The 24,031-nt window shown below is 51.6% G+C and overlaps 1 protein-coding gene across 1 annotated transcript in view; it reads left to right on the top strand.

Moving 5' to 3' along the window:
* The window catches only part of TLL2 (tolloid like 2), a 130,140-nt gene extending 114,075 nt beyond the window's left edge, over positions 1-16,065 (top strand). Inside the window, exons 15-21 of the mRNA XM_056120778.1 lie at positions 346-506; positions 991-1,171; positions 2,772-2,897; positions 5,195-5,322; positions 9,647-9,860; positions 11,771-12,021; positions 15,899-16,065. Coding sequence (XP_055976753.1) covers positions 346-506; positions 991-1,171; positions 2,772-2,897; positions 5,195-5,322; positions 9,647-9,860; positions 11,771-12,021; positions 15,899-16,033 — 1,196 coding nt within the window. The 3' untranslated portion in view covers positions 16,034-16,065. The remainder of the gene's footprint in view (positions 1-345; positions 507-990; positions 1,172-2,771; positions 2,898-5,194; positions 5,323-9,646; positions 9,861-11,770; positions 12,022-15,898) is intronic.
* Positions 16,066-24,031: the final 7,966 nt, after the last annotated feature.

Here is a 24,031-nt window from a genome sequence, read left to right as displayed (position 1 = left end):
TAGTACAGCAGGTAGGGCACAGACAACACAGATTTGATCTCTGGCATCCCATATGGTCCCTCAAGCTCCACCAGGAGTAATTCCTGAATGCAGAGGCAGGAGTAACCCCTGAGCACAGCCAGGTATGGCACCCCCAAACAAAAACCAAAACATCAAAAAAGACTTATTCTCAACTTCTTCCTTAAAAAGCCTCCACTGAAACAGACTAGAAGAAAGGACACTGAATTAATGGACTCCAGTCATCCAGTTAGGATTATTAAAGAGCAGCAGGGCTCATTGCTGCTGGGAAGATCGCAGTCACTCTAACTCAGACCAAATGAGTCTTGCTTCTGTTTGTCCGTGCAGTGGCCTGCGGCGGTTTCATTACCAAGCTGAACGGAACCATCACCAGCCCCGGGTGGCCGAAGGAGTATCCTACCAACAAGAACTGCGTGTGGCAGGTGGTGGCCCCTGCTCAGTACCGCATCGCCCTGCAGTTTGAAGTGTTTGAACTGGAGGGCAATGATGTACGTTCCTGGGCTGCAGTGTATGGGGAGATTGTGGGGTTGTGTGAGGACGTGGCTCTGAGCTGGAGTCCACTAGGCGGGCATCAGCAAGCGGGCAGCATGGCTCCCAGAGCCTGAAATCTGGGGGAGGGTCTGGGACGTGCTTGCTCTGCACACAAAGGCCCTGAGAACCATGCATTGCAAATCGATCCAGAGACAGTTGAGGTCGGTCAGAATAGGCATGTCCCCTGGGCCAGCAGTCCAGGTTAGTGTACAGCTGAGAGGGGGGACGAAAGGTGGGTGGCTGGAAGCCGTCAGATCACGGGGTGGCCACGTCTATCGAGGCCCTGGCAGGGCGACACTCAGCTCTACCCACTTAGGCACCTGGAGATGGGAGGGGGGACAGGAAGGGGGTGGACCAAGCTGGTAGGCAGGCGCGGTCAGGAAGGGGGTGTTGCAGGGGACGGCGGAGGGTGGCGGGTGTCCTGATGGTGCTGCCTTGCAGGTATGCAAGTACGACTTTGTGGAGGTACGCAGCGGCCTCTCTGCAGACGCCAGGCTCCAGGGCAAGTTCTGCGGCTCTGAGACCCCCGAAGTCGTCACGTCTCAAGGCAACAACATGCGTGTGGAGTTCAAGTCTGACAACACGGTCTCCAAACGCGGCTTCCGGGCCCACTTCTTCTCAGGTGTGCTGGTTGGGAGGCGAAGCCATGGCCAGGGGTATAGCCCTTGCCCCTTGGTCCCATCTCAGCTGCTCCACCGCTGCCCTGAAGGTCTGCCCACCTGGCAGGTGACAGCCTGGAGTCTGGACTGTTCTGTCCTGGGGACTGCTGGGCACTTGGGCTGCATAACAGAGCACTGCCAGCAAACAGGAAGCTCAGGCTGCTACTCTCCCCAGTGTAGAGTCTGGAAACTGCGTGTGGGCAGGACGGTGCTCCTCTGCAGCCACAGAGGAGCACTCTCCCACTCCCCCCTGCTCCCTGTTCCTGGGGCATCATTGCTGGATGCTTCTGCAGCCTGTTTCGGGGGCTGGAACCCAGGGCCTCATGCATGTGGGATGTGAGTCCCCTCCCCCTCCCCGAGCCACCTCCCCAGCCCCTCACCTCTGTTCTTGGATGGTTCGTCAAATGTTCTTAGCTGCCCGGGTGACACAGGAGGATGAAGGGAGAATCCCAAGGGTTCAGGGCAGACGAACAGCCACAGACAGGTGTCCCTGAAGTTCCTGATGCAACGAAGGTTGGGAAGGGTGGTCAGTGCCCGGTGGCTGCAGGGCTGAGTTGGATGAAGAGAGGCTCAAGTGCCGTGGACGCTCCTGCTGTAAGAACCGCAGTGACCACAGCACTGAGACGTGGAGTCAGGCACCGTCTCGGAGGAGCTGCGACTGGCAGTGACAGGGCCTGCTGCCCGCGGGAGACTGACCTGTGCACCGTCAGCTCCATGTCCAAGCCCCCTGGCACTGTCCATGTCCCTCAGAGGGGACACTGAGCCCTGAGAACCAGGGTGTCTCCAGGTTAGCACAGCCAGAAGGAGTGGGGCAGGGCTAGTTGACATGCAGTGAGGGCTGTGAGTGCGGGGGCAGGAGCCCAACCCAGCTCAGTGTGCCTCAGTTTCCTTCCCTGTCCAATGGGAGCTGAGCCACCTCCCTCATTTGGTTGTGTGAGAATGGAGGCAGGTGATAGGAAGCGCTTAAGGTGGTGCCTGTGACTGAGCAGATCCTTACTACTCCGGAGTTACAGTTACTTTTATTACTGTTACCTTTTTAAAAAATTTTATTATTATTATTATTATTATTATTATTATTTTGCTTTTTGGGTACACCCAGTAATGCTCAGGGGTTACTCCTGTCTCTGTGCTCAGGAATTACTCCTGGTGGTGTTTGGGGGACCATATAGGATGCCGGGGATTGAACCCAAGTCGGCTGCATGCAAGGCAAATACCCTACCTGCTGCTCCAGCCCCATTACTGTTACTTTTTGGTCATCTTTATTTGTATCTTTTTAAAAATGCCTTGTTGTGGCAAGGAAAGAGGCAGGGAAGCGATAAAGGTAGAGATGGATTAAGGGATAGATAGATGATAGTAGATAGCTAGATAGATGATTTAGGGGCATGCCAGAGCCAAATAACACCCCAACATCCAAGAATGAGTGTCCCGGGAGGAAGGGATGAGTGGGGCACTGTGTGTGTGGGGGGGGGCTGGTGGGGTCCCCTCCCCTTCCAGCAGGTTCTGAGCAGCGAGGGCGCTTCCAGGTCCACGGCTCCTCTCAGGAGTGTCTGTCGGTCTCCCCAGACAAGGACGAGTGTGCCAAGGACAACGGCGGGTGCCAGCACGAGTGTGTCAACACGTTTGGGAGCTACCTGTGCCGGTGCAGGAACGGCTTCCGGCTCCACGAGAATGGGCACGACTGCAAAGAGGGTGAGCACAGGGGACGGGGGCTCAGGGGTCCCCTGGGGTTATCACGGCAAAGTGCTCCACCCGCTCCTGGCTTGAGAGCCAGACGTCCCCTCCCTGACACCCTGCGCTGCTCGCCCCTTCCTTGCTGTGTGCCTCTCCTTAACTAAGGTCAGTTTTTATTATTTGTTTGTTTCTGGGTCACATCTAGAGGTGCCCAGGGTGCTCAAGGGACCCATTGGTGCTCAAGGGACCAGACAGTGCCGGGGATCAAACTTGGGGCTCCTGTATGCAGAGTATGTGCTCTTGCCTCCTGAGGTCAATTATTAAACCTTCTAAAGGCTGTTTTTTCTGTTACAAAGGGGCACTGGGCCGGAAAGATAGTACAGGGAGCTGGGCACTTGCCTTGCATGTGGCCACGACCCTAGTTCAAGTCCCCAGCACCAGATAGGGTCCTCCAAGTCCTCTAGGAGTGATCCCTGAGCACAGAGCTGGGAATTGCCACCAGGTGTTCCCCCCAACCAAAAATAAACGAAAAAACAAAAACAGGGAAGCTAGACATATACCCCTAAATAATTTTTTTGTGAGGATTACATGAGCAAATGCCTAGAAAATTTTTCAGTCTGACACATATTAAACGCTAGGAATGTCGCTAAGGGTTAGGAACTATGTCGTGATGCTATTCATCATCCGCAGGATGGGAAGACTCCCTGTTCCTGTCTCTCCCCGGAGCCCTTCATGGGGCCGGTGCTTTAAGTGTCCATTTGTTCTAGAAGGAGCATCCCTTGAGCTCTTATGCACCCTATTGAGGGGACTCAGCCACAAGTGCTCACAGACCTGGACTGGCAGAGGGCTGCAGGTTGGTTGGCATCAGGAGAGGAGAGCTGAACCATCTTTAGAAGCACACGCAGCCCAGGACATGGACACGGTGGCCGTGGGCTGGAATGGGTTGGTTGGGAGAACTGGGAGGAACTATGATTCTGCAAATGACATGAACCCTGTGAGGTGGGCCTGGGTCAGAAGAAGGCCTCTGTGTCAGGGGACAGGAGGGAGAGGGAGGGCGAGTCATTCTCCACGTGGGCAGTGGCAGCCTGGGGCGTGGGAGCACATCCTGGGAGCGGGGTGAGCTGCTCCTGTCTATTTCAGTTCCTGGGAGAGTGGAGCCTCTGCTCTGTCCCCCCAGCACCCAGTACTTTGCTGCCCCCTCCCCATTAGCCTCGGCCACAGGGCTGCTGTCAGACAGGGTGGCAGCACCATGCCACCCTGTCGCTCAGAAGTAGGAAGGATTCCAGAGTGGAAGTCTTTCAAATGCCCAGCGCCTGCCTGATGGGAAGGCGGCCCAGTTCGAGCTAAAGTACTGCACATGGACAACTTGTGAGTCCGCTGGCTGCTAACCAGAGCAACGTCTGTCGGCTCCAAACTCTCCGCTCGTGGCACGGAACCAGAGCAGCATCTGTGGGCTCCAAACAAAACTGGTTTTCAAGTCTGAAAGAAATAGACAGAAAGCCTGTGCTGTAAAGGAGGAGATTTTTTTATTGGGTTTGCTTTGGGAACCCATAGACCTGGCCTTCTGCACGCAGACCCTGTTCTCAGCCTGCTGACATATCTCTCAGCTCGAAACACCAAAAAATAAGGCGTTATTTATTTACTGCGGTGTTGGGGATTGAACCCGGGACCCCATGTGTGCGAGACAGTTGTGCATCACGGAGTCACCTCCCTGGCCCCTGAGGAGATTAGTTCGCACTCACGACAGCCTTTTCCATTCATTATTTCATTCATCCACAGATCTCCCCAGCCAAATTGGTTCCATTTTTATAAACTAGGACACCAAAGTTTATGGAAGTGCCCAGAATCCCACAGCTTGTGGGTGATGGAACCAAGACTTAAACTGGGGTTCGTTTGATCTCAACCATCCACTACTGATTCCCACTAATAACCACATCTGAATTATGATAGTAAGAAAGATGGCCCAGTTCCTGACCACAGCTAGCGGACAGCAAAGGCGGATGAATCAGGAAAAAAATAGAACCAGTGACAGCTGATCAGGCTGATCCCTGACCCCACCCTTACTAATGACCATGTGGCAGATGAGATGCAGGGAGGAAATTGTTCTAGAAAGCCTCTGAGACTGGCCACAAGTGAATAACATCTCTCTCTCTCACTCTTTCTCTCCCCCTTTCTCTCTCTCTCCCCCTTTCTCTCTCTCTCTCTCTCTCTCTCTCTCTCTCTCTCTCTCTCTCTCTCTCTCTCTCTCTCTCCCTCCCTCCCTCCCTCCCTCCCTCTCCCCTTTTTGTGTCTCTGTGTCATCCCTGCCCTCCCAGCTGGCTGTGCACACAAGATCAGCAGTGCAGAGGGGACCCTGGCAAGCCCGAACTGGCCTGACAAGTACCCCAGCCGGAGGGAGTGTACCTGGAACATCTCTTCCACTGCAGGTCACAGGGTGAAACTTGTGAGTGCCTTCCCTCATTTATGAGTGCCGTGGATTTTGGGATCAGCCAGACACACATTTGAAACTCCTCTTCCCCACATCCCAACTCTGAGGCTTGGGGAAGAGGCTTAAGCAACACTTGCAGTTGCATTGTGTGAGAAATAGGGGTGCCAGAGAAGCCCTCCCCTCCCATGGCCGTTGTACATTAAGCCCTCTGCCCTGGGGGTCGGTGAAGCACCTGTTCATTGACACCGCCTCCATCTCTAGTGCTGCACTCCAGACTCAGTTGTTATGTTTTAATCTTTTTTTTTCTTTTTGGGTTACACCTGACCCTGCTCTCAGGCGGTGCTCAGGGGAACATATGGGATGCTGGGAATCGAACCCGGGTCGGCCACATGCAAGGCAAACACCCTATCTGCGGTGCTATTGCTCCAGCCCTGTTTTAATCTTTCTTAAAGCAACTCATTATGGGTGCAGAATTCAGGGAATGCAACTGGTTGCAAGGAATTAGAAAGTAGAAATCAACCGTTTCTGATTCCCCCTTTCTAAAAACAACCGTTCTGAACATTTTCTTGTAACCTTTTCAGAAATCTTCTATGCAAAATAACCATGTATGTACATGCACGGGGGAGAGGGGGAAAGATATCCATTTTCACTTAGACTTCTCAAGTAGATTAGTTTTATTCAGGTTCTTCCATTACTTAGCTGATTTTTTTTCCAGTTCCCCATAGGATATTGAATTCCTTAAGCTAATTCTCTCTTGAATTAAAAATATATTTATTCCAGCCTTTCTTGGAAGTTCTATGCATGTTTAAAATTGCAATCAGCAAATGACATGCTCCCCCTCACACACACACACACACACACACACACACACACACACACACACACAACACACACACACTTGCTTGGGTATTGCAGAGAAGGAGTCTCTTGAGATTCATTTCCCAGCTCCCAGGGACTTCCAGATCAGATCTAGGAGGTAGAACAAGCCCTCTTGCCCCTAGGAAAGTTGTGCTCTAGATAGCATTTCAAGTGTTCTGACTCTGGGATGAGTTACAGACCAGTAACGCAGATGATCGCCTGGCGAGACAGTGGAGGTCCGGTGGGTAAATGGCCTCCCAGGATTGGGCATTTAGGGCTTAAGGAAAGGGGTCCTTGATCACAGGGTGCTCACAGAGAGCTCCTGGTCCATGGCTGTTCAGTGGGAAAACCTTTGGGGCTCACTCTGGGGCTCACTCCAGGTGAAGTGGCTGGAAGTGATTGGACATGGCACTCCCTCTCCAACACTGCCATCTGCTGGACAGTGTTGGCAATGACAACGTTAACTGCTGATGGTGGGGGTATGGCTTCCCCTGGGGCTGGGTGCTGGCAAATTGGACTTGTGTGAGGGCAATGCCTTAACCGTTGCCATAAAAGGCAAAGGCAAACTAAAACAAGCAATTGCAGTGAGTCAAGTTAGCCCAGATCTCAATAAAATTCATCTGAGGTTCATATATGTAGCATATATTTATTCAATTTTTAAATGTTATTTTGGGGTCCTCTTAAGAAGTGCTCAGGGGACTTTGGGGATCTGTTCTTGCCATAATCAGCCCATGAGGCTAAAAAATTCAAGGCTCAGGCCCCCCAGGAAATGCTTAGGGGACCCCGCAGTGCTGAAGGTGTGACTTATGCAATGCCCCTGACCCCTGTCTTTTTTTTTTTTTTTAGTGAAACACCATGAGGTACAGTGGTAGACTTACAAATTTTTGTGCTTGGGTTTCAGTTATACAATGATCCAGTACCAATCCCTCCATTAGTGCCCATTCTCCATCATTTACATTTTTTAAAAATTTTTGTTAGTGAAACACCATGAGGTACAGTTGTAGATTTACAAAATTTTGTGCTTGGGTTTCAATTGTACAATATTCAAACACCTATACCTCCACCAGTGCCCATTTTCCACCACCACAGGTCCCAGTATCCCTCCCACCCCCCACCCCCCATCCCACCCTGCCTCTGTGGCAGGATATTCCCTTTTTTTCTTTCTCTCCTTTTGGGTGTTGTGATTTGCAAAAGAGGCATTGAGTGGCAATCATGTTTGGTCTACAGTCTACTTTCAGCATGCTTCTGCCATCCTGGGAGGATCCTCCCAACACCCTTTATTTGGTGCTCCTTTCTCTATCTGAGCTCCCTTATCCCTAGAATATGTGGCTGGCCTCCAAGCCATGGAGCAAAATTCCTGGTACTAATTCCAGCCACTCTTGGGTGTTAGTCTCCTATTTTGTCACTTTATGTTCCCCAGATGAATGCAATCTTTCTATGTCTATCCCTCTTTTTCTGACTCATTTCACTTAACATGATACTTTCCATGTAATACCACTTGTATGTAAATTTTATGGCTTCATCTTTTCTAACAGCTACATAGTACTCCATTTTGTAGGTGTACCAAAGTTTCTTTAACCAGTCATCTGTTCTCGATGACTCCTGTCTTATTGACTCAACTTCCTTTACTAGGTTTATGTTTTATTTTGGTTTTGTTTTTTGAGGGGGGCCACACCTGACAGACTTCTTCCTGGTGGGCTCAGGAAGCCATATGTGGTGCCAGGGATCGAACACAGGTCAGCCTCTTGCTCTGCAAGCACCCTGCCCATGGTGCTATCTCTCTGGCCTCAGTTTGTGTTTTCATTTGGGGGCCATACCTGGCAGTGTTCACAGGCTACTTCCCGTGGTTGGAATTGCTCCTGGCAGAGCTCAGGGTACCCTGCAGTGGTGGACATCTAACCCAGGCCTCCTGTGTGCAGAGCATGTACTCAGCCTGTTTCTCTGGTCCTGTATTAGGATTTTCGAAACTTTCTTAGACAGTGCATAGCACTGTCCTCCCACTGTTCATCGATTTGCTCAAGCGGGCCCAGTAACGTCTCCATTGTGAGACTTATTACTCTCTGGCATATCGAATACTTCACGGGTAGCTTGCCAGGCTTTGCCATGAGGGCGAGGTACTCTCGGTAGCTTGTGGGGCTCTCCGAGAGGGGCGGAGGAATCGAACCCGGGTCAGCCAGGTCAGTCACGTGAAAGGCAAATGCCCTACCCGCTGTGCTATTGCTCCAGCCCAAATAGTGTCTAATGGGTAGATAATGAGAATTAGACAGCTTCTTGGGGACAGCAGCAGCGACCCCTTGACCTTTGGGAGCTCCTGCCTTGTGGCCCACGTCCCACTCCCTCCCGTTGGTGCACTGCCCCCCCCCCCTTCCTGCTTCTGTCCTGCTGCTCCTCCCTCTCCCTGGCCCCCTGTACCTTTCCCTGGGGGGAGGGTTTTTTCTTGGTCCAGTCATATCTGTCCTGCTCATGAAAACGACCCTTCTGTGGTTCCTCTGCTTCTTCTTCCCACCCAGCCCTGCCCTGCCACCCCCCCCCCGCTACCCCCACCCCCCTCAGCTAATGCCCTGTCTCCCAGCTCTGTCATTTGCTGTGACTTCAAAGAATGCTGTCCCCTCTCACCTCGTCCCTTATCCCTTGTAACCATGGATAGGCCATCGGTTGGTCACCTGCCCGAGTCTGAGAAGGCTGTCTTAGGGGATTCACAGTGTGCTGTGGAGCTGGGATTTGTGGGACGGACCCCCCACACACACACCCATCCCCGGTCAGCTTTCCGCAACAGGCTTTAGAGGGGACAAGGTGGAGACAGGCCATATACTGCTGGTTAGGGAGCAGGCTGGAATCAGGCAGGCCGGAGTCCAGGGCTTCCTCCTCCCTCCCTGCAAAGGTGGGGCCAGCCACTTCGCTTCCTTAAGACTCAGTTTCCTTTGATGCCCACTAGGGAGTAATCCTAGTTTCCCTCACAGCATTATCAGAATTTAAAAATGCACAGATCCCTGTCTAGAAAAAAAAAAATGCTCAAGGACCATCAGCCCAGCTTGATGAAGACACGCACCTGGGGCAGGGGGAAGGGCAGGGGGAAGGGCAGGGGGAAGGAGTTCAGCCACACCAATGCGTGTCCTTGTCCACGTCAGCTGACAGTCCGTGCCTCAGTTTCCTCAGCTGTGAAGTGGGACTCAGATGGCCAGCGCAGCACAGGGTTGAGAGGCATCCATGAGGGGAGACTTGGGAAGCGTTTCCAGCAGTGTGAGATGCTGAGGAACAACATGAGGATGCTGGGAGCACGCCAGGGTTGGAACTCTGAGCCCTGACTGCTCTCTGCAGCAACAGCTCATGGAGGGACCGGAAGGCTGGGGGCTCTGCCCCCCAATTAGCTGCAGAAGAGGCAGCCAGCCTGGGCCCGAGTCTCCCAGCCCCCAAGAGGGTGGGGGGGGGGGTCGCTCCTGGATGGAAGCCGCTTGCCTCACTCTCACTCACTCCTCCCCAGACGTTCAATGAGTTTGAGATCGAGCAGCACCAGGAGTGTGCCTACGACCACGTGGAGCTGTACGACGGCCCCGACAGCCTGGCCCCTGTCCTGGGCCGCTTCTGTGGCAACAGGAAGCCTGAGCCTGTGGTGGCGTCGGGCAGTAACCTGCTGCTCAGATTCCACTCGGACGCCTCGGTGCAGAGGAGAGGTTTCCAGGCCCAGCACAGCACCGGTAGGCGGCGGCCGGGGAGATGTGAGATGCAGTGGTCCTTTAGAACGAAGCGAGGGCCACCCCAAGGCACAGGGTGGGTCTGTCTCACATCCTCAGTGGACAGCACTTGAAGTGGCCTGCCCTGCCCTGTTCTCCCTCCCCTCTGCCTGCCCCATCTTTTGAAAATTTTCCTCACTTCTCGCCGTTTTGAGACACCCGGACGTCTGGGGACCAAGAATAGCCCTTTCCCCATTCCAGGGACTGGTTCCAGAGCCGAAAAAGTGTGTCTGCCCCCACCTTTTCCTCTGCAGCAAACGTCCAGGGCTTTATTTGGGCCTTGCGAGGAAACTGTTGGGCTTGTAACTTGTGCATCTGCTTAGTAAAGACAGAGGTGCCAGGAGGAGATGCCGGCAGCTCTGCCCTCTGCCAATGGAAGCACAACCCCTGGGTCCTGCCCCCCCCCCATGCCCTACCCCCATACCCCGTTAGAGGTTGGGAGCCTCATGCAAAGAGGGGGACTCTGGGGTTCCTGGGAGGAGCTGGAGATCACAGCCACTGCCCCCCCCCCCTTGGTGGGGGTCCCAGATTCCTCAGATACCCTGACCCCACCCCGTCCTCCATTTGCTTTTCATAGCCGGAAACTAGGAATCAAATTAAAGTTACCATGCATAGCGTTAAGCGGTTCTCTTGCCCCAGGCCCTGGTGACTGACCCCTCCCCCCTTCTCCAGCTCCCCTGGGGCTTCTGTCTTCTCCCTGGCAAGGCTAAAAGCCATGGTCGAACTACTTCACCCTCTTGAGCCTAAAGACAGTACACAGGGGGCGGGTCAGAACTCTGACAGGAAACCGGGGCAAACCGACCTGGTCATTGATTGGAGGAGAATTTAATAAGGGATGATTGGCACAGGCCTGGGCAGGGTGTCGAGAGAGAAGGCTGGGAATTAGGACAGCCTGGATGCCCTGGACAGTAGGAGTGGAGGGGGAGGCGGACAGGAGCAGCTCCTGAGCCCGGAGACAGGGGTCCGTGCAGAGCACCCTCAGGCAAGAGCTGGGTGAAGATCAGAGCCCCTGACGACCCGGCAGGGAGGCAGCCTGGGACCAGATACCCCACCTCGCTCTGCCCGACCCCCACACCTGAACCCAGCCACAGGGCAGAGGACAAGGAGTATTGCCGGCACGGGTGGAGCAGAGAGCAGGGTGGACAGGGGACATTTCTTCACATCCCTCATCTCTGGAATTCTGAATCCCGACATGTTTGCTCAGCCCTGGACAAGTCTACCCCAGAGCGTGAGTGGGGCTCGGAGTGAGTGTGGATCAGGACTGGGCGGGCTGGCGGACAGCTGGTGCCCGGCTGGGGATTTCAGATCATTGCAGAAGCTCACCGAGGGGGCTGGAGAGAGGTCAGGGAGAAAGGGATTATGGAGCGAATACCCACTGTTCTGCCGCTGGTGCTTGTGGGCCTTTCTGATCTCTGGTTAGCCTCATCTGTTGGTCACGTGGACTCCAGGCCCTGGTCTCTGCGCTGCTGAGTGTCCAGTCCTGGGCTTGGCAGAGTTGCTATCCTAGCAAACACCCAGAAAGCACGACCAGCAAATGAGAGATCCTGACCCGAGATCCTCACGCCTCCACACCCCGGCCTGTGGTCCTCTCAAATGCAGCCTGTCTGGGGTGCCAGGGTGGAACCCCCAACCCATGAGGTGCTGTGGTGACCCCTGTTGGCCAACTGGGCCCAATTCCAGCAAGTCAGCTATTCTGGGCCTCCCCAAGGACTCCCGTGGGCCAGCCTGAGACTGGCTATCCCCTGTGTGCAAAAGCTCTAGTCACTTTCGTGAGACAAATGATGAGTCCAGTTGGCCGGCGGGAGGGGAGAAGAGCGTCCCCCAGTGGGGGGAGCAGGCAGGGTCCACGCATCGGGCTTCTCTCTCTGCTGCAGAATGCGGGGGTCGGCTGAAGGCCGACGTGCAGACCAAAGAGCTCTATTCCCACGCCCAGTTCGGGGACAACAACTACCCGAGCCAGGCGCACTGTGACTGGGTGATCGTGGCGGAGGACGGCTACGGCGTGGAGCTCATCTTCCGGACCTTTGAGGTGGAGGAGGAGGCGGACTGCGGCTATGACTACATGGAGGCCTACGACGGCTATGACAGCACGGCGCCCCGGCTCGGCCGCTTCTGCGGCTCCGGGGTGAGTGGTGGCAGGGCGGGCCAGGGGGCACTCACCTGTGCATGGTAGGGAAGGGTTCAAGACTGGCTCCCGGCCTCTTCCGGGACCACCCAGGAGCCCCACTCAGCTGCAGTTCGCTTCCCAAAGTGGGGCTGGAGCAATAGCACAGTGGGTAGGGTGTTTGCCTTGCACGCAGCCGACCCGGGTTTGATTCCCAGCATCCCATAGGGTCCCCTGAGCACTTCCAGGAGTAATTCCTGAGTGCAGAGCCAGGAGTAACCTCTGTGCATCGCCGGGTGTAACCCGAAAAAAAAAAACAGCATAGCCACTTTGTTTTGTTTGTTTGTTTGTTTTTGTTTTGTTTTGTTTTGTTTGGGGGGGTGCTGGAATGATCTAGAAGGAGTGTTGTGCAATTGGAGGTGCTTTCCATTTGCTTATAGAGGACACATTCCTAGGTTGTGGTAGAGATAAAGAGATAGGCTGGTAGATTTTCTTTTTTCTGAAAAGGGGGTGCTATGGGGGAGGAGGGGGGAGGGGAAAGATTTTAAATCAGGTTTACAGCCAGGCTGGGGGTGGCCCTCTGCGTTGCTCGGTCTGTCTCTGCTGAGCCCAAGAGGATTTGACTCACTGCAGTTTTCACAGAAACTGGCCACCTGGCAAATGGTGGGACACTTCCATTTGCTTTGGCAACACTCTGCTCCTGTCTGAATAACCTGTGACCTGTATGATCTGTAATTATTCCGTCGACTTTCATTTCAAATGTATGTATATTTTGTGGTTAGCACCATGAGCTATAAAACAGAAGCTGGATATCCTTGCAAATCATACATTTTAAGGATTCATTGGAGCATTGCAAAATGCTGGAGCGATAGCACAGCGGTAGGGCGTTCGCCTTACAAGCGGCCAACATGGCCGACCCGAGTTCGATTCCTCCGCCCCTCTCGGAGAGCCCGGCAAGCTACCGAGAGTATTCGATATGCCAAACACAGTAACAACAAAGTCTCCAATGGAGACGTTACTGGGCCCGCTCGTGCAAATAATAATAATAATAATAAATAATGGGGTGCTAAGACAGAGAAGTCTGAGAGCCTCTGACTGCTGGTTCCCGGAAGGAGAGGGGAACCGGGGAGGACAGACAGAGGGAAGGAGGGCCCTGGAGCCCTTGATGAAGGTTCCGCTTAAGATCAAAAGCATTTTCTTCCGAGGCCTTTGCTCTTGTTTGTGCAGAGCACTCCCTTCTTTCCATCTGCATGTGAACTTCAGACGTGAGGAAATGCATGGTCCTTTTCCCTACTTCATATGTTCACAGTTTATTCCCCAAACAGAACCAAAGAGCCGTGGGAGCCATCGCTGGCCCCTTGCTAACAGGGTAGTTCTGCTCCAGCTCCTCCCTGCTGCCTCCTGCTTGTTTCTCCAGGGCCACTGTCATGGACAAGGCCGGCCCGCCATCTGCTCTTATCGCCTGGCATCGGGGCTGGCATATGGTTCATACCCAGTGGCCAGGACAGGCAGCCGGTCCCTCTCGGCCTGTAGCGCGCTGGCCACTACCCTGGTGTGGCACCTTGCCCTCCCCTTCCCTCTGCCTCCAGATTACTCCACTCAAGCACCTTTCTCTTTGCCTGAACTTAGAGTGTTCAGAGTCGCCAGAGCTGCTTGTGCTAAACTGAACCTCAGGATGCGGAGGAAGAGAGACCCCCCCCCACCCAGCCCCCCACTCACAGGCTGATGTTAAGCAGGTGAAGGTCATGGAGCAGGACCTGCCCAGGGGCAGTTGAGTCTGAGCAACACATGGGGTACATTCAGGATGGCCTTAAGCTGGTCCCAATCTCACTTTGTGTCCTGGGTAACCTGGGAGCATATGCCACATGTGCTCATGTCCCTGAGGTGGTCACAATAGCATGCTCTGGCATTTTTCCTTCTGTACCCTCCTGCCGGCGGCCTGCCAATGCCCCAACCCTCATGAGACGGTGTATAAGATGTAGCTCTCACCTCTGTTCTGAGCACAAGCTCTACTGGGTCCCTAGCGTGAACAGTTTTCCCCATCTCAAGGTGTGCTACTTGATTTATTGCTGTCTTCTGGTGGGAATTTCCTAAACAAGGACAAAGAGACAATCCTGGGCACCCATAAGACTTAAAATTCATTGTGCTGTTCCAAAGGGCCACCCCCCACCCATCAGGAAGGAAAGTGATATTCTTCATGGAGGGGACCCTCCAGTGCCCCAGCCCTCAGAATGAGGGAAGGTCTTTAGCGCCCTCTTCCTAGCACTGGCCCTTCCTGCTTCCATCTGTCTCCACTCAATCCCATAGTCTTAACTTTCCTAGGATGGCTCAAACAGAGGTAGTGGATCAGTAGCTTTGGAAACTAGCCCAGGAAGGATGCAAATGTCCCTTTAACTAATAGAATGAGGGCTGGAAAGATAGGGCAGGAGGTAGTAAAGCATTTCCCTTGCAAGCTGCCAACCCCAGTTAGATCTCCATCACCATATGGTCCCCTAAGTGCCACCAGGACTGACCCCTGAGCACAGATCTAGGAGTATCCACCCTGAGTATTGCTGAGGGCAGTCCAACACTCTGCCCCAAAACACGGAACCTCAAACTGGCATTGAGAGTCTTTATATAATTTCCCTTCATCTTCTGTCTTCCTCCCCATGGGAAAGGATGGCGATGGGTGCCACGCCATGCCGGGGACTGGGGGCAGGCACACTGCCCAGCTGTGGCAGGCCTATGTCCACATCACCACAGCAAAGCGAGTCCCACACATACTTCACTCTCCCAGTGCCCAGGAAAGTCTTGTTCATGCTCAGCCCCCGTGCAAAAGCATTATGTCCAAGAACACCACGCCCACCCTATCATCAGATATGATGCGGACACAAAGCGAGTGTGTGCCATTGGGAAAGGGGCATTGTGTGCTGCTGAGATGGAGTCGGGGGATACTGTGGATTTGCTCAGTGCAGGGGGTCCTCCAACCCACAGTCTCCACAAAGTGCCAAATCTCCTAACTGAACCAAATGAGGCACATCTGTGAAATCTTTCAGACTGTGGGTTCCGGGTGTAAAGGGCAACTTGAACTGTGAGCTGTGCGGGAACCTGGTGAAGGCTCTGCCAGTATCTGGCAGGGAACAAGTGTCAGAACCTGCCTTCCATTCATCAGCCACGGAACCAGCCCCTTCTAGAGAACAGAGCAACTCCAGCTTAGGGTGGGAACAATAGTACAGAGGGTAGGGTGTTTGCCCTGCACACAGCTGACCCGGGTTTGATCCCTGGCATCCCATATGGTCCTCCAAGTACCACCAGGAGTGATTCCTGAGTACAGAACCAGGAATCCCTTTCCAAATACCCTGAGTACAGAACCCCTGAGCATCGCTGGGTGTGGACCCCCCCCAAAAAAAAAAAGTAAAAAGAAAAAAAAAGAAAAGAAACAAAGCAACTCCAGCTTAGACAGGAAAAAGGCCTGACCTCATATTAGATCTCCTAAACAGGTCACAATGGGTACTAGCTCTGTTTACCTGGACTGGTACCCATTGTGACCTGAAATACTTTACAGGTCCGGCTCATGTTACTCACCTCTCAGCTGTTGCGCTTTATGAAGCTAGATTGTGGGTTTGAGGACACACCTGCTTCGAGCAAGTGCAAGGGCACGTACTCACTTTGTGTCTGCCTCACACCCAATTTGATGTGGGCATTGTTTTCTTGGACATAATGCTTTTGCACTATGGTTCAGAGGCCACTTCTGGCAGAGCTCAGGGGACATTGTGTGCTGCTGAGATGGAGTCGGGGGCTACTACATCCCAACCATACACTGTGCCCTGTTGAGCTACCTCTCCACCTCATCCTTCTTGTTTGAAGCTCCACCTGCGGCCTGTACAACACTTCAGCCTTTCTTTCCTTCTTTCCCCAGCCATTGGAAGAAATCTACTCTGCAGGGGATTCTCTGATGATTCGCTTCCACACGGATGACACCATCAACAAAAAAGGCTTTCACGCCCGATACACCAGCACCAAGTTTCAGGATGCCCTGCACATGAAGAAATAATGCCAATGTCGCTGAGAAATAGGAACCGAGAATTTTTTAATTAATATATATATATATATATATATAGCAATTGCACCTTGTGAATCTGCCCTAAAAACAGTGTACAGTATTTTTTCTCTCCCCTCCCTTTCCAAATACCCTCTAAATAGTATCTCTGAGGTATGTCTTTGATGACATTTGGCCAAGGAGGAGAAAGGATGTTTCCTTGAGTCTGGCTGCAGTGTTTTTCCATGGTGTTTTTTCTGAATGAAGGTTAAACATCGTTGGTCATTCAAACTCTCCTTGTTGATCTTTCAAGCTCTCCTTGTTCGGTGCTTCTCTGGGACCCAGCCTGGCCCATGATTGGTCAATCGTCTGTCACCAAGAAAGCCTCATGGGTACCAGGCAGAGGATCCCATCTCGGGGACTAGGAATGTCTTCCATCTGCTCTGGCAGTGGGAACAGAAGCATCATCATCACTGACAAGTTACAGGCTGGCTGCAGACTTTGGCTTTCTCTCTGCCAAGGAAGAAACCCAAGAATGTGGCATCAGATCTAAAAAGGCCCCACAGTGAGCAATCACGGAGGGAGTCTGGGAACTGTTGTCAGGTACTGAGGCATCCTCAAGCCTTTCTCTGTGTCATCAGCTTCTGGGCACCTCCCTGTGGATGGGAAGGGGGGTGGCAGAGGCAGCCCCTGTGAATTCCAACCAGATCATTAGGGCTGAGAGCCCTCAGTTGGCCTCAGAGAAACAACCACGATTCCTTCAGAATCTGCTTCACTAGTTGACTTTGGGAAGCTTCCACCCGTGCTTGGGATTCCAGGTCCTGAAGAACATTTCTTCCCCCGGTTGTGCAGGTGCTGGCTGTGGTGAACTATGACTCCTTGACAACCAATCAAACTGTATTTGCAAGATGTGCAAAGGCATCTTATGAGGGGACCATTTGGGGCCCCTTGTGGGGTAAACACTGTTGAAAACTAGTTTAGTTATCAAGGTATGTAAGAGCCGTTACCTGTGGAACAAGTCAATCTCTGACTAACTTCTGCCAACCAACTGGGCTAAAGGGTACAGTACCTGAGCTAATATTCAACTGCCCACTTGTGATCAGAGTTTGCAACACTTGGCATTTTTCTAGAGAAGTGTAGAGGAAGTTGTTTACATGATTTTAGAGCCTCTCGTTACCTTTTCAACAGTGAGGTAGCCTTGGATGGCATTTCATTAAGGCATCTTTGGGCATTATGAGCTTAAAGCTGTGGTATGTTAGCTTTAAAAGAGTATTTATGTTGGGATCATTTTTAAAATTTAATGTTTACATGGCCCCTAATCCTGTTTGGTAGTATTGAACACAGGACCACGCATGAGAGTGTTTGGCAGTGAGAGCCGAGGCAATTCCCAAGCACCTTTGGGATGAGCCAACATCATTTGAACAAAGCATTTATAAAAGGTTAATGATTATATTTTCTAAAGAGCAGAGTGTAGCCCCCAGAGGTCTGTGTCTAATTAAAGTGATTGCTGGGAGTAAAAAAAAAAAAGATAAGAATACAAATAAAAGTTAGAAGAACTGCATGGGAATATATTTTTCTTCAAACAGAAGGAAGACAAAGTGTTATGAATACTGTGTGTGTCTTTGTGTGTCTGTGTGTGAGGGATCAGCTGCCAATCTTGCCAGGCCGTTCGTCCCAGTCTTGCCCTGTTTCTTTTGTGTTTGTTTGTTTCTGTTCCTTTGTTTTTTGGGTCACACCCAGCAATGCACAGGAGTCACTGACTCTATACTCAGGAATTACTCCTGGCAGTGCTCAGGGGACCATATGGATGCTGGGAATAGAACCCATGTTGGCCACATGCAAGGCAAACGCCCCACCCGTTGTGCTATCGCTCCAGCCCCATCTTGGCTCAGCTCTCCCAGGCCGGTGTGGATGGATTGTGTTTATATTTTCTGGGGTTTTATTTTGTCTCCTTTTGTCTGCCAAAGCTGAAAGGGAAATCTGGGTGTTCAGGGGGCCTGTTGTTCTGGGTCTCTCCCCAGGGATGGGAACAGTCATTGTTTCTAGTTTTTCAGGGTGAAGGAGCTGAAGGAATTCTGGAAAAGCTGATGGGAGGCAGACAGCCCCTTGGCCATGCCTTGTGTGACGTGGGTACATGTTTTTATCTCCCGGGTGGGACTTTTTGCAAGAACTCGGGACTCTGACAAGAGATCAGCCTGTGGCCAGTCAGAAACAATGGGCCTCACAGAAACGGTGTGTGGAGGCTTTCTGTGAGTGACGCAGGCCCAGAATAGACAGGCTCTGATTCAGCTGGGATGGGCCTCACTGTCCCCCACTCCCCACCCCCAGGCACAGGGGCCGAGGGACGCAGGTTCTGCCAGGCAGGCTGACCCCAGAGAAAATGCATGGAATAGGAAGGTGTGGGCCCTGTCCTGGCTCTTTTCAATGCTCTCTGACCTTCCCACATGTTTCAGGGGCAGGGAGGGGGCCTGAGGACGTCACGACATTCTGCTTTGTCTTTTCAGAAGTGACAGGATTTTGGGGTGCCACAGAGCTCCGAGACTAGCTCAGCAGTGGGACTATCTTGGTGACCTGAGGAACTTTTGGAAGTGTGGGTCTTCAGTCTGGTCCACCTTTAGCATAATCTGGTCTAAGAGATACTTGAACCTGGACCTCAGGGCAAGACGGTCTCTGAATGAACGTGAGATGATGGAATTTCTCTGGACAGCAAGCAAGGTTGTGTGTTAATTCGCTGTAAGACTATTTTGTTTGTTTGTTTGTTTGTTTGTTTCTGTAGTTAACTTTCACATTATCCACAACTTGTTCATCCTGTTTAAAAAGAAAACCGTTTGTGGGGCCAGAGTGATAGTACAGTGGTTAAGGTCTTGCCTTACACACGCCTGACCTGAGTTCGACCCAACTTCTGAAAAATCAACTGCCTAAAACATTTCTTTTGAAAAAAAAAAACTGTTAAGAGTGTTATCTTTAAATATGTTGTCTTTTTCATGTCTCATTCAAGGTTTCGATGTCAGTGTCAAAGAGGAAGTGCAGAGGAGTGACCTGTGTCTCTGTCTGGGGTTGTTTCATTAAAGAACGTGGATTTATGTGCATGTCCACTGGGTTTCTGTTGTGAGTTCAGGCAAGAGCGGCCCACTCAGTGGCCACTTACTCCAAGACCACAAGCACCTGGGGAGGATACACACACATGGGCCTCCCAGTGAGCACCAAGGGCCTGACTCAGAGTCATTAGCAGAGCTAAGTTAGCCTCTTCCTCAGACTGAGACAGGCTGGACATCACAAGAACCTGGTGGGAAAGTGGTTGGCACAGCCACAGGTGGCTCTTACATCTTCTGTTTTCCCCTTGTCATGCCGCCCACGTTTCTCTCCCTGGCTCTGGTCCCTGGACCAAATCTGACATCTGAGACCCAAGTCTTGGCTCCTGGAAAGTGCCTCTCTCGGGACCGGAAGCCCCACCTTCCCCTCGCCTTGCTTATCCAGAGGAAGAATGAGCCCTGGGTTCCTGCACTTCAGTCTTTTTCATAAACCCTCCTCAGTAGAGCCCAGAAATATTGAACCAACAGGACTGGAGTTTTTATGCTCACAATCCCAGTGGCGCGATGCTGCTTGGGCCTATTGGAGCCCATTCCAGCTCCTCCTTTGCTATTTTATTTTATTTTTTGTTTTGTTGTAGCTGTTTTTGTTTTGTTTATTTTGGGGTGGGGGGCAGTTGGTGGCTCTCACCCAAGGGCTCAGGGGCTCTGTGCTTCATGTTCAAAGGTTGCCCCCAGCACTGCTGGAGGCTCATGAGGTGCTGAAGATGGAACCTGGGTTTCCTACATGCAAAACATGTGCTTGGCCATTGTGCTTCCTCTCCATCCCCTCCTTTGCCGTTTTCAAAAAACACAAACTTTTTTTTACTTTTATTAGTGAAACACTATGAGGTACAGTTGTAGACTTACAAATTTTTGTGCTTGGGTTTCAATTATACAATGATCAGATACCCATCCCTCCACCAGTGGTCATTTTCCACCACCACAAGTCCCAGTATCCCTCCCACCCCCCATCCCCCCGTCCCACTCAGCTTCTGTGGCAGGGCATTCCCTTTTGTTCTCTCTCTTCTTTTGGGTGCTGTGGGTTGCAAAAGAGGAATTGAGTGGCAATCATGTTCAGTCCACAGTCCACTCTCAGCATGGATCTCCCATCCTGGGAGGATCTTCCCAACACCCTTTATCTGGTGCTCCCAAAAACACAAACTCTTAACAGCGAATTCACAAGAAGTGGAAAGCTGCCCTCATCCTCCAGGTCTAGAAGAATCCCCCGGTCAAATGGGAGAAGACTGGGAGGCTGAGGCCAAAGTCCCCGTGTGCTGGCACTGCGGCAGCCACAGCAGAGCGCCTCCAGTCCCAGGACGTCCTGGGCACTCAGCGCTCCTATACTGAGACTGATCTGACTCCCTGTCAGCTGGGGCAGGAGTGGGCAACCTCAGCCTGTGTGCCCCATTGTTCCTAAGGAGCTGCTGGCGGCAGGGGCAGCCTCCGAGCTGTTGGGTTAGCAGCGGAGTCTAGGCACTGTTAAAAAGGTAAGCTGGGAAATGATGAAAATGAAGGCACAGAGGATGGGTAGACCCAGTGGTCATGGGGCAGAGACCTTCTTCCCTGAGGGATGGGCTGAGAGATTGGCTACTCCCCTGACCATAAATGGGGCGGCTCTTGGAGCCAGCTCGTGCCCTGTCACTGTTATCTCCTAGTTAGACATTTCTACAAATGCAAGACACAAGTCAGTAAGGGCCCCCCCACCCCGGAAGGAGCTTGCTCAAGGCACTGTTTGGAGAAGGTTCTTGGGAACCTTCGAGAAGTTTCATCAGAAATGGTAAGTGAGAATGAGCATCTTTTCTCAACCTTCCTTTCTCTCTCTCGAAACATTCCCCAGGCGTTTTCATTGCCTAATTGCAATATAAATTGCATCCTTGGTACAAAGATGTTAAGGGGCTTGGTTCTTTATTATTTTCCAATGCAAATGCTAATAGTTTTATTTTTTTAAATCCTCATCAAAGGGTTGCAGAGCTTTATATTTTGTACTAAAAGTTAGAGAGTAAAGACAAAATTTCCTAGTTGAAGTTTTGCGTGTCCCGTAGTGATTTGGTCCTGACTCTAGTCTTGTTGTTTGTTCCGTTGCTTTCTGCTACATTCTCAGCAGCAAAGAGAGTCACCAAGTGTGTCAGATGCCTGCCACCTTTCTTGCTGACTGGTGACTTCCATTTGGTCAGGATTCAATCCAGTGAAATTAGCTGAGTTGGGAGGGAAAGTGGGAAAGGCTTCTGCGATTCCCTTAGTCAAGAGATTTATTTTTAGGAGTTGAAAGAATATATCGAAGTAAGGGAAAGCTATGATCTAATTCATTTTTTTCTCAGCTGGGTCCCCGGTGGACCCCCCAAGATATTCCAAGGGCTACAGCTGAAAATTGAGTAAATTGACTCTCAGGGGCCAACCAGTAGGATAAGGGGCGCAGAGAGAGAACGAGGTCAGAAGGGGGTCATGATGGGGAAAGGGTTAAACACAGATCAGCTGACTTCTGCCTCTCATCAGCAGATGGTCTGTCTTGCTTTACAGACCTATCTTGGGCTGTAGCTCCCACACCTATGATGCAGGGAGAAACGTCCCCCTTAGGAGATTAGGAAAGCCAAGCCACAGCCTCAGTTCTCTCAGTAGCTGACCTGTTATCCCCTGATATCCCCCTGATCAATAGCAAACTCTACCTAACGTGAGACCCTAAAGTGTCTTCACAGCAAGGTGCTCCAAGGAGCAGCCTTTGTTTTATTCCAAATCCCAGAACATAGTTTAGTGCATGCTTATGGACCTCACATGGAGGCCCCAACGAGAACCTAGCCACTTCCCTGGCCTCCCTGTGTGGCCCGGGCCATGAGAATGGTCCCACATGGCCCCTTACCACAAGAAGGATTTTGCAGTCGGTCAGAGCTGCCCTGGATGCCGTTTCCTTTAGGTTCACCTGTGAGATGGGAGGAGGAAGACGCTGAGCCTGAGAGATGGAATTTGTTGAGTGGGAATGGAGCAGAGCGAGCTTGAGGGACGTTTCCAAGGTCATGCCACTCCTCAGTGGCCAAACTCAGGTGACACCAAACTCAGGTTCACCTCGCCCATCCAGCTGCTCCGTGCTGAGGGACAGAGTCAGATTTGTTTCTACCCGACTTACTCCCTGTCTTTCTCTCTCCAAGGGCCCTGCAGTGTTTGCTAATAAGAGCATCTTTCTGGAACTGGCCAAAAATCCTTGTCATTCAACTGTTGACAAACAGCACGTGTGATGGCCACTCGTTGCTGCCCCATCCTTTGCCCTCCCTGCAAAGGGAGCTTTGTCTGGGGCCCGATGACATCAGTGTCCTTCTCACTGGTGAGCTAAGGCTGGGGCAGCTGTGCCTGAGGCTGTGACCATCAAGTGTCCTTTCAGCAGCTGTGAGCCTCCTCTGGGCCTGCCTTGAGGGCAGCAATCACGTTCCTTGAACCAGAAGCCTCTAGCCGAAGGGCCACAGATGTCTCTCTTGCTCATGTCTCTCTTGCTCATCCTTCATTCTAGAAGAAGAGGAAAAGGGAGGTGAGCCTGGTGCTCCGATGGGTTCAGAGAAACTTTAGAAGTTCTGTGGAAGTGCTCCAGTGTTGAAAGGGGCTTATGAAGGTTCCGGTGGCAGCTAATTAGTTACATAAACTTGATCAGCCCACTCCTGTTCTTTGGTAAAGTTCAGTTTTACTCTATTCATCTGTTTGTTTTCTCTCTCTGCCCCATAGGAGTAAAATCATATAGTCCTGTGTCCTTCCATAGCTGGCTCATTTAGTGAAGTATGATACCTTTTGGTTCATCCATGTTGTTGCAAATGTCAGAATTCCTTCCTTTTGCTTTATCCACCTATTACTTGATGGGCACTTAGATAGTACACCCCACCACAGCCCACTTCTTAGCTATTGTAAAGAATGCTAAACTAAACATGGAGGAGATAAGTCTCCTTGATTTCATGGCTTTGTATTTTATTTATTTATTTATTTATTTTAAATACAGAGATGTGGATTTTTTTTTTTGAGGAATCCTAAACTTTCTTTTGGTGTATCGATTTACGTTCCTCTAACAGTTTATAGGTTCCACTAATCCCTTCACTCCACAACCTCCATGCTTGTTTCTTCCCCTTCGGCCAATGTCTCAGGTACATGATGATAGCTCACTGCAGTCTTCATTTGCATTTCCCTTATAACAGAGGTGATAAAACCTTTCTATGGGCCTATTGGCCAACAGTGAGACGTTTCTTCTATAGAGAAATACTTATTCAAACCCTTTGCATATTTTGTTTTGTTGGATATTTGTGTGTGTGTGTTTGTTTTAGGGTCACATCTGGTGGCGGTCTGGGGCTACTCTTGGCTGAGTGCTTGGGTGCTAGGAGACTATGTGGTACCAAGGATGAAACCTAGAGCATCAGTATGGGAATTGTGCACAACAGTCGTCTGATCTGTCACTGGATTCCTCTGCCCCTTAAACAAGATTTTCTTGTGGGGTTGTTTATTTGGTTGGTTGGTTGGTTGGTTGGTTGGTTGACTTTGGGCCACACCCAGCTGGGCTGGAGTGATAGCACAGAAGGTAGGGCATTGGCCTTGCACGAGGCCGACCAAGGTTTGATTCCTCCGCCCCTCCCAGAAAGCCCAGCAAGCTACTGAGAGTATCCCACCTGCATGGCAGAGCCTGGCAAGCTCCCCATGGCGTATTCGGTATGCCAAAAGCAGTAACAAAAAGTCTCTCACTTTGGAGACGTTACTGGTGCCCGCTAGAGCAAATCGATGATGACGACAGTGCTACAGTGCTACCCAGTTACCCAGCTGTGCTCAGGGCTTATTCCTAGCTCTGCACTCAGGGATCACTCCAGGCGGATTCTGGAGACCAAATGGGATGCCAGGGATTAAACCCTCATCAGCCTCAAGCAAGGCAAACAAACGCCCTATCCATTGTGGGTCCTATATCAGTTTTTTCTTTTTAAGGACA

Source organism: Sorex fumeus, unplaced genomic scaffold (assembly GCF_029834395.1).
Source record: "Sorex fumeus unplaced genomic scaffold, SorFum_2.1 ptg000043l, whole genome shotgun sequence".
In the NCBI taxonomy this organism is placed as follows: Eukaryota; Metazoa; Chordata; class Mammalia; order Eulipotyphla; family Soricidae; genus Sorex; species Sorex fumeus.
This window is presented reverse-complemented; position numbering and strand designations above follow the sequence as displayed.